This window comes from Polistes canadensis, unplaced genomic scaffold (genome assembly GCF_001313835.1).
Source record: "Polistes canadensis isolate GaletaPanama2010 unplaced genomic scaffold, ASM131383v1 scaffold_178, whole genome shotgun sequence".
Lineage (NCBI taxonomy): Eukaryota > Metazoa > Arthropoda > Insecta > Hymenoptera > Vespidae > Polistes > Polistes canadensis.
Window position 1 is genome coordinate 140,362 of NW_014569725.1, and position 16,576 is coordinate 156,937.

Below are 16,576 nucleotides of genomic sequence, written 5' to 3' on the forward strand. Positions count from 1 at the left end.
TTTTGCATTCTAAATAATTCTCATTCAATTCAAGACGTACGTTCGTTAGATTCATAAAATTATTTTCTATTAATCTTTTTTTGCCTCGCAAGGCTCTCTGGAAATATCTCATTTAAAATTTATTAGAGCGTTTTCCTGATACAACGCACCACGACGTAATCACAATTTTTGTTCACTTTTATAATACATATTTCCGTTGTTTAATTTATTTTTTTTTTATTTTCAAACTATGATGATTACGCGCTCGCGTCCAGAAATAATAATAATCGAACGACGTACGCGTTAAAGTATTTCTTTTTTTTATTTTTATTTTTCTTCTTCCTCTTCTCTTCTTCTTCTTCTTTATCTTTATCATTCATTTAGAGTTCGTTTCTCGTAGCAAAGAAGAATTTTCGTAGGCTGATGCAGGCGTGTGATATAATAACATTATTTTAACGATATTGCTCGTAGAGATGCGATATTTTTTTTCCTTTTTTTTTTCTTCTTCTTCTTCGATTGCACCTCAATCTTGTTTCTCTTTCTTTCTTTCATACGTCGACCAAGAAAAATGGATTACCGCGGAAAAAATAATTAACATTTTTGCGTTACTAGAAAATAAGTATAGTAATAAGTATAGTACATTGAATAACACGGATATATGCATGTAGCAAGAGCGTATTTTACAGTGTTGGCATTTACGAGAAACAATTTTGGATATGTTACAAAATGTCAAACAGCTTTCAACGTTGTTTTCTTTTACGTAATGTATCTACATATACATATTCATACAAACACATATACAGTAGGACCTCGATTTAATCGAAGTTTTGATTATCCGTTGTATTTTGTTTGTTAACACATTGCGTACGGTTTAAAAGAATTCTTGTATATATATAATAAACCGTACTTTGAGGCTGGGTTGTGATATATTTCATGTTGTTGTTACTTTTATACGCACGTATTAACGAATTAAAAATAATTTTTTATTCAATTCAATAATATTAAATATATAATACATTCTGTTACCAGCCTATTCATGACATAGTTCAACATATATATGTTATCTATAATCCCCACCCTATTTTTAAATCCCATCTGATTAGGAGGAATCATCCAACAATAAGATTTTAGACGTGCTAAAAAATTTGCGGGATTCTGAAACATATTTGACAACCAGAACCCAGTTCGCAATATGTTAACAGATGTTGAAGTCGTGTCGAGATAAATTCATGTTTCTTCTAAATATTTTTCTCAGTATTCATTTACTTTTTATTACTTTTGATAGTGTTTACTGTTACTGCAGTATTATTTACAACGCAGTATTTGTTAAGAGGAAAAAAGTTGTAATTTTAGTAAAATAAAAAGTTAAAACATTACGAAAAATAAATTCAATTACCGTTGAGTTTAATTTTAAAAAGTCTACATTAAGAGAATGAAAGAAAATACAGTGAAAAATGAAAAAATAAATCATAAGAATAGAGTTACGATTTTAAAACGTATTCTACAATACTTATGTTAAACTAACGTGACGATGTAACAAAAGAAGATTTTAATAAAGATGAAAAGTTTACATAATAAAAAAGAACTTTTAAGGGTAAAATTAATAAAGTAGATAACAATATAAGAACATATAATTTTTTCTATTTTGTAATATATCGTTTATGTTCAGCAAAAAGTCACTAACCATATATTCATTTATTATTAATGAGAATATTACTAATCATTACTCCATAAAAGATATCGATAGTTGTCTGTGAAAGTACTCACAAAAAGCATACTTATCTCAAACTCGATTTTTCCTATTAAAAATTTATTTGACAAGTAATAACTCACATAACATTAGCATAAATATTAGTTACTAATTTTTGACTGAACTTAGACGATGTATTCAACACAATATATGCATAAGTATATATTTTTAATAAAAGCAAGCAACAACAAAAAATCTTATTTTGCATATAAGAAACGTTTTTTTTTTCAATATTCTAATTCTAATCTCGATTATCCGCATTATTTGTCCCTCGATCACGTTGTGTAATTAAGATCCTACTGTATATACAAATACACAGGATGTCTTGTAACTGATGGTACAAACGAGCAGGGAGTGATTTTACATGAAAAAGTAAGTCAAAAATGTAGAATATAATTTGTTTGTAAGAGGCTTTTTGTTTTACGAGAAAAATTGGTTTGAAAATTTATCGAGTACGCGTCCACTCAATTCAATTTCAGTTTTATGCATTTTAATATGTTTAAATACATTGTCAGTATGACGATACCTCTTGTATCGGTTCTATTTTCTAAGGTCAGTCAATTGCACGCATATTCGACAAATTTTCAAACTTGTTTCGCATGAACAAATTTTATTTTCAATTTTCGACATAATTCTTTTTATATATAATCACATGTTTTACTCGTTTATATCACAAATTACAGGCCACCCTGTATATATAAATTTTATTTCGTTCTTTACCACATGCGTAACGTCGTATAACAAACAACATCTACGACATAACGGAATACTTTGCGAGAGCGATTGAATCGACTATAAAAATATATGAAATATCAAATGATTAAGAAAAATCATTATATAGTTAATTTCGTAATAATACGTTTAAACATCCCTCTACTATATCGACATTATAATATTATTTTTCCTCGAGATATTCATGGATCACATAACCACCACGACTTATTGTTATAGAGAAAACTTTCAGAAGATACCGATTAAAAGATCGATCATAATATCAATATCGACATATACGATCGCGTTGTAATCCATTTTTCTAAATCTCACACTTTTAACTATAACTTGTTATTTTAATTTAATTCCTATATCTATAGAAACTATTTTATTCCTATCCTCTGTAAACGATTTCTTATTTGTGAATACACTATTTAACACGGATACTCTCACCGTTTCTCGTTTATCTTTCGAGCACGCTTTCGCACACGCATATATACTCGCATACTCTCTCTCTTTTCGTTTCTCATAATAATATCATTTTTTAAACATACAGAAAAACAAATAATCTCTTCAATCATTTTATTCTTATTCTCATTATTATTATTATTATTATTATTATTATTATTATTATTATTATTAATTTTATTATTATTACTATTATTATTATTATTATTATTATTATTTTCGAACGATAAACCGTTGTACGTTCGCGAGCTTTCGAAGCTTCTTTCTTCAGCACGATCATCTTCTAATCGCCAGGTTGATCGCATTTTAATGTTTATCCTTGGATTTATTAGAAGTAGGCGCACTAACGACAACAAGGGAGTATTCGGCTTGAGGCACTAGGAGGCATCCAAGGCGAGGCACTCGGCGAGAAAGTCCTCCATAGAACGATAAGCGTGTTCGAGCACACCTGTTAAAGCGTGATCCTCGTCCGCATAACTCTATTTTATTACACACACACACACAAAAAGATAAAATAATTAATGCAAAGACCATTTTTTTATAGGTGAACAAAATAAATTAACACGTTGACTGCCGAGCGCAGCATTTCACGTGATTTGCCTGTGGCGTCTACATGAATTTATTTTTATGGGATGCATATTTTGTTGAAATTTTTTTTTTATACCAGATAAAGGGATTTGTATAATTGTGTTTAATGCATTATTTGCGGTGAGGTCACCTGTGACCCCTCGAGGCGCTGTAGACCATTTTTGTGATTATCAGGTGTTTCTAACTGTTCAAAAATGGTAGTAGATTAGAATTTATGGAAATCTGTATTTGATTTGTCTGAACAAATGACTGCTTATAGTTCACCACTGCGAAAAACTATATAAAATGTTATAGGAAATTGGTAATAGAACTTTTACTGATTACTTGTGTTGTAAATTAAATGATGTTATACAAACAAGTAACTTAAAAAATATTTTAATTCCTAATCTTAGGATAAAGTTAGCAATATATTTAATTCTGATGATGAAGATTACATTTTATTAAGCAATTACGTACGAGAAAAAACGTCGTTACATGTAATGTATATTTTCCTTGTAATTATAAAATTATTTTTGCATGTTCTATATGTCATTATTTTCTTCAAGCCCTTATAAAAACAATGGTATTATTTAAAAATTTATCAGTATCGATCTTTATTTTAATTATGTATTTTTACTATTGGTTGTGTTGAGGTCACCGGTGACCTACACAGCAGTCAACGTGTTAAATATTAGAATGAATAAAAGATTTTGTTAACTCACCTGGTACCTAAAGATGACTCCCGCTTCAGACAAAGCCTTGGCAAAGGCAACGCCATGCGTATAAGGCGCTGTTAGGTCTGCTAGACCATGAAGAAGATAAAGACTATGACTCGGCACTAATCTCGCTCTTTGAGTCAAATCAGCCTCTACGTAACCCTTATAGTTCTCAGCTGGTGCACCGAGAACTCGCTCCGTAAAGGCCGAATCTAAAAGTCAAATAAAATCACTTGTTTTTTTTTATCTTCTTAATTACGTTGCAATGCAATGGGCGCATTTAAGCGTTTATTACTTTTTTGTTTTCTTCGATCTCTCACAAATTATAGTCATAATTGTCAGTTTACGTAATTAATATGTGAATTTAAAAGTACGTTGTTTGTACGAAACAGAAAAGAAATTAATGCAAAGAGTATGATGTCAGCTTTTAAATTGATTATTGTTTTCAGTCTTATCATACATAAATGAATTATAAATTTTAGTAGATTTGAAATAGATTGTTATAATTTTGTATAAAATAATGGAATAATTATTATATTATCAATGTATATATATATAGAAAATGTATAATATTTTATTTATAAATATATGTAAAAGTTGTTTTTACTGCAAAGTTAAGGTATCATATGTTTAAAAAATCTTAACGTTTTAAATAAAATAATTTATGCTCAAAAATAACTTCCTCATGTTATTCAAGTTTGATATATTAACATAGCTTATACTAATGTTCAAACTAATATTCAAATTTCAATTCAGTATTCAAAATGTTGAAGAGCAAAAAAATAAGATAGGAGAACGTCTTACTGTAATAGAGCCAATCGGCAATTGGATTGACGGCGACACCACATTTGAAGACATTTTCTTGACTTCCTAATACCATGGCAGTAACGTAACCACCGTAACCCCATCCCCAAACACCAACTCTGGTGTCGTCCAAATATTTGTGCGTCTTTAAAAGATGCCTAAGAACCGTCAGCTGATCTTGAACCTCAACACCTCCGATTTTACGGAAAAGATCCTTTTTCCCCTGTCCCCTCGCACCACGAACATCGAGTCTAACGTAAACCACATCGTTGTGACTCGACATATATGTACCCCAGTCTATTTTAAATCTATCAGTTACTGCTTCACTTCCAGGCCGACCATTGACCTCGACCAATACTGGAAATGCTGCGTCTCTCAATTCCTCACGCCAGGAAGGTGGCAGGAGCAACTGCACCTGCGCCTTCCAACCTTGAGGCAACGGCACCTGCGACATTTTTTTACAATTAAGGATAACGATCGTTAAATTGCTTATCAAAGATTTCTATTGATTTTTATTTGTTTGGATTACCTCGAAACTCCTTCTCGTCGGCAACGCCAGCTGCGAAAGTTTATCGGCACGTTGAATACGCGTGTCATAGAGTACGCGTATCATTTTATGAGATGACATCATGTGCACAGCGGCTAACGGCAAGCCAGGACCTTCGCAATAAAGCACATAGTAACCCTGTGTGTCGACGGTTTTCGCAGGACTTACGGAGGCACCGAAGTGAGTGCAATTTGTGTAATAAAATCTGTAAGAGAAATTTATTTTCTATTTTTATTCAAATAGATACATTTTAAATTGATAATCGTTAAAGCATACCAAATCGTTATCGTAATATAAATTTTTCTTACCTACTACTCCAGAGAACCTCACCAAGGTCACAAGTAACGCATAAAGGCTCCAAACGACGAGGATCATCGGCAGTTGGATCTCGTACCACGTAAAGATGCCTTTGTCCAGGTCTTCGTTCCCTGGTACCCAGATAGTATACCAGGTGAGCTTTGGTGTCCCACGCTAGGATCTCGCTCACCTGATTGCAAAATCATTTCACGATTCTACACACATAGAGGGACTTTCGTTGTGCCAACTTTAATAATTAAATCTAATCTTTGGTAATTTGTTGTTGGAAACGAAAATCTTTTTTATCCGCTATTCGAATATATTGAATTTTTTTGTTCATATATATCTAATCGATTGAAGAATCACGTTAAAATATCGTAATCTTGTATTGCTAACCTCGTAACGACCATGGGATAAAACAGCTATCCTCTGCTGCGTTAACGTAACGTGCTTTATGTGCGTGAAATGTTCCTTGTCACCTTCCTGGACAGTCGCAAGCAGCAGGAAACTATCACCGTCTGGAGCGAAAATTGGATGCGGTTGGGCGTCCAACCATTGACCCTCCGGTGCCCTCTCCGAATGGGTTTCCTCGCACTTCCAGAGAGGTGCACGACACGCCGAAACTAGTGACAGATTTTGAGATCTGGTCATCCAGACCACTGCAATTTGAGACGCGTCAACACCAACCCATCCGGCCGATATCAGATAGTATTCTCTGGAAAATGGAAACTCTTAACAGAGAATAATTCGAAAATATTTTGACGATTAACAAAAGAAACGTCGAATATTTTTCTTATCTTTTATTTGTATTCTTTAAACTCATTTTTGATTTTTTATCGATTTTATATAACAATATTTAAAGGAATATGACTTACTGTCCATCCAAGACAGGTGGTGGCTCAAGTTTAGTCTTCGTGCAAGCCGGCGGACTAGTAGTTCCATTAGTCGAATTACTTGTGTTGTTCACTTCTACTAACCACAAATCGACTTCGGGATTGGATGAACCAGGGGTTGGGTATCTTATGGATTTATATGGTGGAAAGGTGGCACGTCGAGGTGCTCCGAGTGGAGTTGACGCAGATCCTTCTTGACCTGATTGAGTACCAAACCAAGGGAATTGCAAGGCTGTAACCTTACAAAATTGTATTTCATATTAATATATATGCATCGCATTCGATGGCCTAATGATTAGAATATTTTAATGATGTAAACATCAAAGAATAATAATTGACATGAGTCCAGAGCACCACATTTTTCTACTTGAACATTTCCAAGGTTTTTCAACTCTTGAAATAATTTCAATGAATATTAATCAAATTCTCGTGCAATCTTGTTGTTAAATTAATTACAATAATGTGAAATTTTGATTAAATTAATGCGAATAGTAGAACGATGTTCTGTCTATCGAAATATTTATTTCATGTTTAAATGTAAAAAAAAAATATTTTGAAATAAATTCTTTTTAATGGCAAAGATTATTTATATTAAAAATAATAATATAACAATAATAAATATTTTTTGTCTTGTTTTTACGATCATTTATTATCAATAAAAGTTTAAATTTTTAATTTCTATATGGTAGGGTGCACTGTGAGCTTACGGGAATAATAAATTTGATTATTACTTTGGTGTCGTTGAACGAAGCAAAAAGGATATGCGTGCCATCAGGACTCGGCCACGTTGCTTCTGGTCTAGGCAACACTTCTTCTTGATATAACCAATCAGGTACACCATTATATATAACGTCAGGAACACCCGTATCCGTCAGTCGTGTATCTTCCATCGCTGATGGAGCTATCCTAAGATAAATATCGTTGTCCGAGATCATCACGAGACCCGTTGTATTACCCAACCAAGTAGCGTGCTGAAGTCTCGACGGTTGTACCCTTCTCGAGGCATGGAGACGAAGGGGTGTATGATGGCTGATGGAAAGTAATAATATCTTGAGTGAAAATTTTGGTTCAAGATATTTTATCGTTATTTTTATTTCAAATTTATTGTTACAGAAATATCTTATTTTTATTTGCAAGATATTTGAACACTAAATTTACGAAAAGTTTCTACACGTTTATATCGTAAGAGATAAAATTACTGATTATTAAAAAAAAGTTATACTGTTTTTTATAAATAAATAAAGATAATAATTATTTTGTTTAAATAATAAATTTTATGAATTTTAGATAATAATAAAAGTATATAGAAAGAAGCAATAATATGTAATGTAAAAATTTCATTCAGAATTTAAAACCGGTTATTTGATCAGTGGTGATACATTTAATAGTAAATATTATTGATTTGTAAAAAAAAAATATATTTTTAACAATTGAAATGTTATAACAGAATTTAATTAGATAATAAGTAATAAATAAAATATTTGTTTAAAATTTTTTTAAAGATATGCTTTGTATATAATCTGAAAAATGTTTCCAGATTAGAGTGTTAGAGCTATAGTGTTAAGTTTAGTTGGCCAAATTTGTTCTATTCTACTCACACGATATAAACTTTTCCATAATAATAATTTATATTTTCATTCGTTAATTCCGTCTTTGTCTGTAAGTACTTTAATCTTATAATGTACAGATATATATTTTAGTTTCTACAAAAATTGTAATTTAAATACCAAATGTTAATTATTTTCTTCGCATGACATTAATATGCATTCTTCGTATTACATAAATTATTATTATTTCTCCATAACGAGTATACATTATTAATTACAACTAATTAGTTAAAATTATAATGGAAAAGTAAAACGTCCATTACAGAAAAGTAGTAACATTGTATAAGAAATTTAAGTTGAAAATTAAAAATCGGTCATTTTGATCGGTCGTTGCAACGTTTAGTGTTAAAGTTGTATCGTAGAAATTTCGTAGAAGTAAAAGTAATGTAGGAAAACTCGTGACGAACTTAATAATTTGCCCGATACGTTGAACACATTTTAGCGCTTAGGTACTTTCCATTCTACTGAGAGTTTATTGACAAACTTTTAGATCGATCGTCACAGTCCATATGCATCGAACAATGTTGACTGTGGCCTACTTTCTTCGATACTAACCGATAGATTAAATACTATTAATAGGTTAATGCGGCACATTAAATCAATTTACCGGTAGAGGGTTAAAGCACCAAGCCGATGTGAAACTTCTTATTTCCTGATTAGAACAAAACGAAGTTACTTATATGATAAATGATTAGACCAATTTAGAATCTTTCTTAATTCATCATATTTAACTTCAATTTTAAAACCAACTTTTCGTGAAAATATTCAGAACAGATTCGTGTAAATCGCTCGAATTCGTAATACAATAAAATATCTTTATAACAATTAGTTTTTAATTTATCAACATTTTATTATAAACATAAGTTGTAATAATGAAAATATTATTAAAATAAATTAGTACTGGTATAAATTATAATAACGAAAGATGATATATAAAACAATTTTTCTGAACAAATAAATTGCATTAATAAAAATAATTTTTAAAAATTCATGTAAACATAAATGTTATTGAGAAAAAAAATAATTTCAAAGAATTTTCAAATGCATCAATTGTAATAACATAAAAATTGTCTTACTCGTTCGTAACGTCGTAGACTGTGTAGTGAGCGGTGAAGGTGTTTTTGAATACCTGAAATAGAAACAAAGTGGAGTCAATATCTAGATCTATTGAAATAGTACTTTTCACTTGAAAGAGTAGATACTATAGATAGAATCTCGGTAACATATATATATCTACGATTCACAACTGGACCGTATAGTAAATAGTATCAATAGTCAAATATCAATATGTAAATATGCACTTGAGCATTGGATCGCATTATTCGTGTGTGTGCAAACAACATGTATGTATTAAATGTTGTACGTAATCGAAACTATAAAAGAATATTATGTTCGTACAGATTGACAGATATCAAGAAGTTTTTAGGGATTTAAGCTACTTACCGGCTTGACATTGTGCTTGAACAATACGTAACGCAAATCTGAGCTGCATTGGTAGCCTTGGACGTTCAGCTGCCTCTAAAAGATTTCATTTATAAAAAATTAAAGAAAACAATTGACAGATCCTTTGGATTTATCCTTTGCACTTCTCAATTACTAACGTTGCTCGTACAAAATTATTCATATTTTCAGTTTTGCTAATAAATATAAATATATTTCAGTTAAATCATGAATTTATTAATGATCGTGTTTATGGATACATACTTTTTTAATAAATATCTAATAAAAATAGAAATTATTTAGAAAAATTATACATTTTTCTTTATCTTCTTTAATTAAAAAAAAAAAACAACTACCAAAAAATGTACGAAAACTGCAAAGGATTAATTTTTATTATAAATATTATCTTATCGGTCAATTAATATTACATAAAAAATTCATGCCAATTGCATTTAGTTATAAGTTCATATTAAACACATTTAATATGAATACGTGAAAACCTGTACGCACATTGCTCTCCTACTTTTGTTTTTATAAAAAAAAAAGCTATTAAAAAAAAATCGATTCTTTTTATTCGAACGAGTGTGGTTTACTTAAAATGGCGCATCTAAGCCGCCATTGTTTTTAAAAGGGCGTATGGATGCTATACTACGTCATATCCCGTTCGAACGAAGAGGAGATCGGATCAATGCGTGGTGTTGTATACTCTTGTCTGTACTCTGTCTGCCAGTTGAAAGAGAAGATGGAATGGTGGATTCGGAATCAATCCACTTGAGGCGGCTTTTCTCGCCAAACGCATACACACACATTGCGACAAGTCGATATCAATCATCTTTCTATCCTATTCGGAATCTTTCATCTATGTATATTTTTCATACATCTATAGAAAGCTTTAGTTTTCACACGTTATCCAAAAATGTGCCTGAACTACTATCTTACATACGATATAACCAACGTTTGATCTTTTACTATTTCGATAAAAACATGAAAGAAAAGTAAAATAGCTTTCGAATTGAAGATACAAATTTCAAAGATATATTGATAAAATATTTTCTTCAATTTGCAAAGAATTTGTTTCAATAAATAATTTACCAAAATTGTTTTGTTATATCAATTTATATATGCAATCGGTCAAATAATCAATTTTGAATATAGAATTGATTTTTTTTAAATTTTGAACACAAATAATAGTTAATTTTGTACCGGTATCAATAATTAATAAAATGTAAAATAAAATAATTTTTAAATAAAAATAATAATAAAACAATATTGTTAATAATATAATATAGTAAAATATAAAAAAGATAAACATCGAACGCAGAATACAATGAAAATACTTCGTATATATAAGAAAAAGAGAAAAAGGAAATTAAATTCGTGAACTCGTAGACTTTGAATTAAACAAATCAGTAAAATATCGTTTATCTATTCATTCGAAATAAATTAATTAGTAATAAATACACGCACAAATTATCCCAATTTTCTGCATTCCAATGTGTTCGTTCTATCATAATGCGTACCGTATTTATTTAATTTACTTTAAAAAGAAGAAGAGAAAAAGGAAATTAAATTCGTGAATTCGTAGACTTTAAATTAAACAAATCAGTAAAATATCGTTTATCTATTAATTCGAAATAAATTAATTAGTAATAAATACACGTGCAAATTGTCCCAATTTTCTGCATTCCAAAGCGTCCATCTACTATATATATATTTTTCCCTCTTTCATTCTATTTTTTACTCTATTCATCTTCTTCTCCCTTATACTTTTTTCTTTTCTTTCATAACATCCATTATTCTCAGGAGCAAGCCCGAAGCGGGGATCGTGCCATCAAGCAGAAAATGCAATAGCCAAGCTCTTCTCGCAAACTCTACGAGTATCCCACGTCACTGGATAAACTACGGAATGCCTTGAATTCCGCCTTATAAACGGCCTAACTTTTTATTTTATTACTAGCCGCGGGCCGTGCTTTTGCTTCTTCGTCAATGGACAAAGTATCACCAAAAGAAAGATTCCAAAGATTTAAGAATGGTAAACGCGGTCTATATATTTTTTATTTAAAACAAAAGAAAGAGAAATAGAAAGATAAAGAGAAAGATAAAAAGAAAGATAAAGAGAAAGATAAAGAGAAAGATAAAGACAAAGAGGAAATCTATTTTTCCATTCATTTTAGTTTTTTAAATTTTATCCAGTAAAGTCTGAATAACATACAATGGAATAAATGACTGAAAATTTTATTTGCTCGATCATGATTGAAAGAAATCGTATAGAATTTAAAAAAGATTAATGAAGTATAAAGAAAGAGGATAATATCATGACCCATTTTTGATATTTTAATCGTTTCGTTATTTTCATTAATTAAATTGGTGCACAAATAATCCTAACTTTTAAGTATAACGGTGATTATGACACTAATTGTAAGTAAGAAAATTGCAAAAATTAGATATGATTTATTTTACATTACTATTATTTATATTATAAGATATATTTAAATATAAATGGGGAAAAAAAAGTTTTACGATTTTACTTCCAGTAATGTAAAAAAATGGTACATTAACTTTCCATTAAAATAATATAATACAATAATGCAATATGCACATTCATGCGTACCAAGTAGAAAAAAAAGAATGCGCTACTTTTGTTCACAAACCATTAATAGCTATTTTATTCATTTATTTTTGATTTTGAATCTTTAGGGAGGAATTATTTTTTATAATTTGTATTAAAAGGGTCGTATATAAATTCACTTTCCGAACAATTTCTAAAATGCCTAATTTTCATAATACATTATAAATTCAACGAAAACGTTTTTTTTTCTACTTTCACTTATATATTTAAATTTAATTAAATAATGAATAAGATTTTAGCAAAAAATATTTAATTGAGGGATCACATTATCAGAAATATCAAATCCGTTAATTCTTACGTCGAGAATTGTATTACGAAAATTGGTAGAAAGCTTTTCTTATATTCATGAAGCTATCGGTTAACTAGAACAAAAGTTTCTTACGTAATTAATTAGAAGTTCATGGTAAAGTTTGAACATATTCCTTGCGTACATACAAAATCACTGATTGGTTTATCTGCGATACCATTGGTATAGCTATTTAATGATTGTACAACAAACCCAGAAGTGTCTTTTATCCAGTCGAACTTATGTTTAAATATCAGAGTATATTACAAAATCTACTTATTCCGAAAATATTCGAGATTACGACACTTCACTACTTGAATATCCCTTCATTTCGTAAACTCTTGCATAATTATTGATTCTATTACTTTTTCTCATATAACTTTAGTAAATAATCTAAATATAATAGCTAATAATCACATAATTCTAAATTGAATTATCATTTTCTCTCCCATATTATCATACTTCGTCTTATCCCTAACCTTTTGTTTTCTAAATAAAAAATTATATCCAACCTAAATTAAATCCATATTTGCAGTATACAATTTACACGCATAGAATTTTCCAAATACAAGTTTCAAATTTCCAATAATACTTTTTCGCGAAAATAAAAGATACATTTAAATTGTCCGAAAAGTAATTTCGTTTTCTTAATGAAAAATGAGGCATTGATAATCCCAGAGTTAACTAATTAGGCCACATTTTCTTCAGATAGAAATGTAAGAATCTACTTTCAAAACTGGTCTAAAAAATAAATTCACAGCAAAAAAATTGAAGCAAAATAAAAACAATTAATAATAAAAGAGAAGCATTTAAAAAAATTATTTAAACTGAAATTATTTTGTAAAAATTATTTCGAATCATTTATCTTCCTAAACAATCTATCGAACAAATTTATGACTTTCCCTTTTCCTTTCTCGGAACCATTACCGCAAGAAAATGGTTCCTGAGCTGATATATACAACTATTTATACGAATATTGAGTATCGATTTTGGACCAAGACAATGCTCTATTATTTGTAAATAATATATCTCGCTGTGGTACAACCTATAAATAAAAAGCTTTAAAGCTTATACAATTCGTTCGCGATAGTAAACATACTCATACATAAATGTAAGAAGAAACTACAAAACGTATGAATATGTTAAAAAAGTATTTCCTACTGATAGATGGCGCTTAAACCAGTAACATTATCGACGAAATGCTTACTGTGTTTGCTCGTAGTTCGGGGGAGGATATATAAATTTACATAAAAAAAAAAAAAAAAAAACAAGCATCTATAATAAATAGTATAATTCCAAGAAACATTACGATCATTTTCCCAAAAACTCCTTTAATAATTAGAAATTATTCGAATTACTAGACATTTGACTTGGTGCTTTAACAATCCTTTGTGTCCACAACTAGCTAACAGGTAAAGCGTACATTGTTGTTAAGGGTCGTTAGTTTCATGAATCTCTCTCTAAACCCCTTCTCCATCTCCCCCTTGCCGTTCTCTTCCTCTTTCTCTTTCGTTTGTCAAAGTAGGAGAGTAGAATTGTGCGTCGAGTTTGTTAAATCTATGTATATATATGTATACGTACGAGCGTGTGATTAGAGACCAAAAGGGACACAGTGTTGTTACTGGTGTCTAGGAGAGTGAGTGAACCATCATCCGCTTGGTAGACGAATTTGTCATGGGATACCCAAGCTGGTGGTAACCTATGAGGTGTCAGGTCATCACGAAGGCACTCGTCCAGCGTAAGACGCCTTCCACTCCAATAAAGAAGCTCATCAACGTACCTGTAATTTTTTGTTTCTTATTAAACGTGGTTTATGTCATACGCTTTGATAACTTTTGTTTAATTTCATTCGAAAAGTTTTAGAACTTGTAATGATGTGACTTCAAGAGAAGTTTTATATGTAACGAAAGTAATATACATATAAGATCGAATGATAGTTTTGTTTCTTTTATATTTTTAAGTTAATGGGGGGGGGGGGTTATTGTTTCTTATATGGAATAGTTGATTTTAAATAGTGGTAAAAGATTCAACTTCGAGCGCGAACAATCATTTTTAATTTTTAACATAATTTTTCTATACGAATCTATCAAGTAATCATGGAAAGTAAGAATTTTGTCGAATTTTATATTTCAGATCAATACAATTGGAAAAATCATATACGCGAGTAATTGGGAGGTTTCTTAACTATTTTTGTTCAAACAAAAAATTATTTTCTATTAGCTAAAAGTGTAACAATAAATCAAAATCAAAAATTTCAAACCGTGACTCGTTGTTTTCATTTACAAAAAAAAAACAATAAACGAAAGTATCATTATTTTGATAAAGTTCGACTAGAGAGCAACCCCTTAAATGAATTTTTGTTTACTTTGTATCTATTTTACAATGGTAAAATAAAAAATGAAATAATAATAATAATAATAAGAATCGAGGATAACTTACCCCAGAAGGTAAATAGCCGTGACGATCCCGGCGATAACGAAGCCGATGACAAGAAGAGAAAAAACTATGCTTCGCCAATTGTGACCGCCCTCGGCGTACGTCAGATCCTAGAGGAAGGAAAAGTAATAGGGAAAGAGAAAAAAAAATAGGAGGGGGAAGAAAAGAAAAAAAATGCCGAAACATTAATTCTTTATTGTCACGTCAAATGGATTAAAAATTTTTATTTTTTTTTTAGTGCAGAAAAGCGTATTGTTTCTACGAGAGCATGCAGATCACGATTCCAGTAACGTGACAGGTGGGAATAAATAGATCAGAGAATATGGATTTAGGATAGTAGAAGTTCAAGGATAGACAAATTTACGAACAGAGAAACAACTAATGTGTATATGATAAATTATGCTAGTTTTCAATGTACCAACGAGCAAACGTTTTGCAGTTCTGTATTAACACAAGACATTTTTTTACCTATTTCAATTGTTTTTTCTCTTTGTAGATTTGAAATATTATTATATTTTATAATTAAATTAGATTAATAGATTATAATTTAATTTTACAATAAGTAACGACAATTTTTGTTGCTAATTTAAAAAATTGTTTTATAATTTCTTTCGCGAGCCCAGTTTCTCATCAATCACAATGTCCCTCCTGTTTTTCTGTTTAAATATTTTCAAGGTTTTTAGTAATCAAACTCCTAACACATGATTCTAATAAATTTAAACTTTTTCAGAATTGAATTTTTAATTTTAATAATAACTAAGACATTTTTATTATATTATATAATTTTATTTATGGCGAATAAATAAAAATATTAATTACCTTATGACAATGGAAATTGATTTTCTTATTAGAAAAATTAATAAATATAAAAATTGTATATTTATCTGTGTAATAGTTTTGCAAGTGGAAATAGCTTTTCTATAGAAATTAACTTAATGTTGCAAAAACTTTCAAGAATTTTACTAAAATTTGATAATAATATTTTTTACATTTAAATATAAATATCTTAAATAATTTTTGTTTAATATAAAATATTATGACAAATAATAATAATCACACATAATACTTCGAAGAATGACATTAAAGATACGTAGTTTTGTTATTATTAATATTTAAAAAAAAAATCTTAATTTTCAATTCTTATGAAACGCTGGGCTCACAAACAAAAATAATAAAATACACTCTGAAATTTTTTAACCATCGTTTTAGACCTATTTGAGAATTAAACACGTTGTTTAGTCTACTGCAGTAAGCAGTTCGTTCTGCTTGATCATTTTCATAGAAAGTTTGACGCGTTGAACTGCAATACGTGGGCGTCGGGTTGGATGTGTTGACCGTATATTTATGTAGCATCGATCGAACGAGCGTAAGCTATACATATGTATAGGTATAAACTAAATGCCGAGCAGACAGTCGAGGGTTTACGCTATTTTGTGTGTACGAGAA

At 29.8% G+C, this 16,576-nt stretch overlaps 1 protein-coding gene across 3 annotated transcripts in view; it reads right to left on the bottom strand.

Moving 5' to 3' along the window:
• Window positions 1-3,062: 3,062 nt before the first annotated feature.
• The window catches only part of LOC106789337 (inactive dipeptidyl peptidase 10), a 127,874-nt gene continuing 114,360 nt past the window's right edge, over window positions 3,063-16,576 (bottom strand). For all 3 annotated transcript variants that reach the window (XM_014753456.1, XM_014753455.1, XM_014753457.1), the window contains 12 exons: window positions 15,134-15,240; window positions 14,276-14,474; window positions 9,783-9,857; window positions 9,416-9,468; window positions 7,464-7,761; window positions 6,715-6,971; window positions 6,236-6,554; window positions 5,851-6,029; window positions 5,525-5,747; window positions 4,996-5,440; window positions 4,198-4,403; window positions 3,063-3,387 (listed from right to left, as the gene is read on the bottom strand). In XM_014753456.1, coding sequence (XP_014608942.1) covers window positions 3,286-3,387; window positions 4,198-4,403; window positions 4,996-5,440; window positions 5,525-5,747; window positions 5,851-6,029; window positions 6,236-6,554; window positions 6,715-6,971; window positions 7,464-7,761; window positions 9,416-9,468; window positions 9,783-9,857; window positions 14,276-14,474; window positions 15,134-15,240 — 2,463 coding nt within the window. In that variant the 3' untranslated portion in view covers window positions 3,063-3,285. The remainder of the gene's footprint in view (window positions 3,388-4,197; window positions 4,404-4,995; window positions 5,441-5,524; window positions 5,748-5,850; window positions 6,030-6,235; window positions 6,555-6,714; window positions 6,972-7,463; window positions 7,762-9,415; window positions 9,469-9,782; window positions 9,858-14,275; window positions 14,475-15,133; window positions 15,241-16,576) is intronic.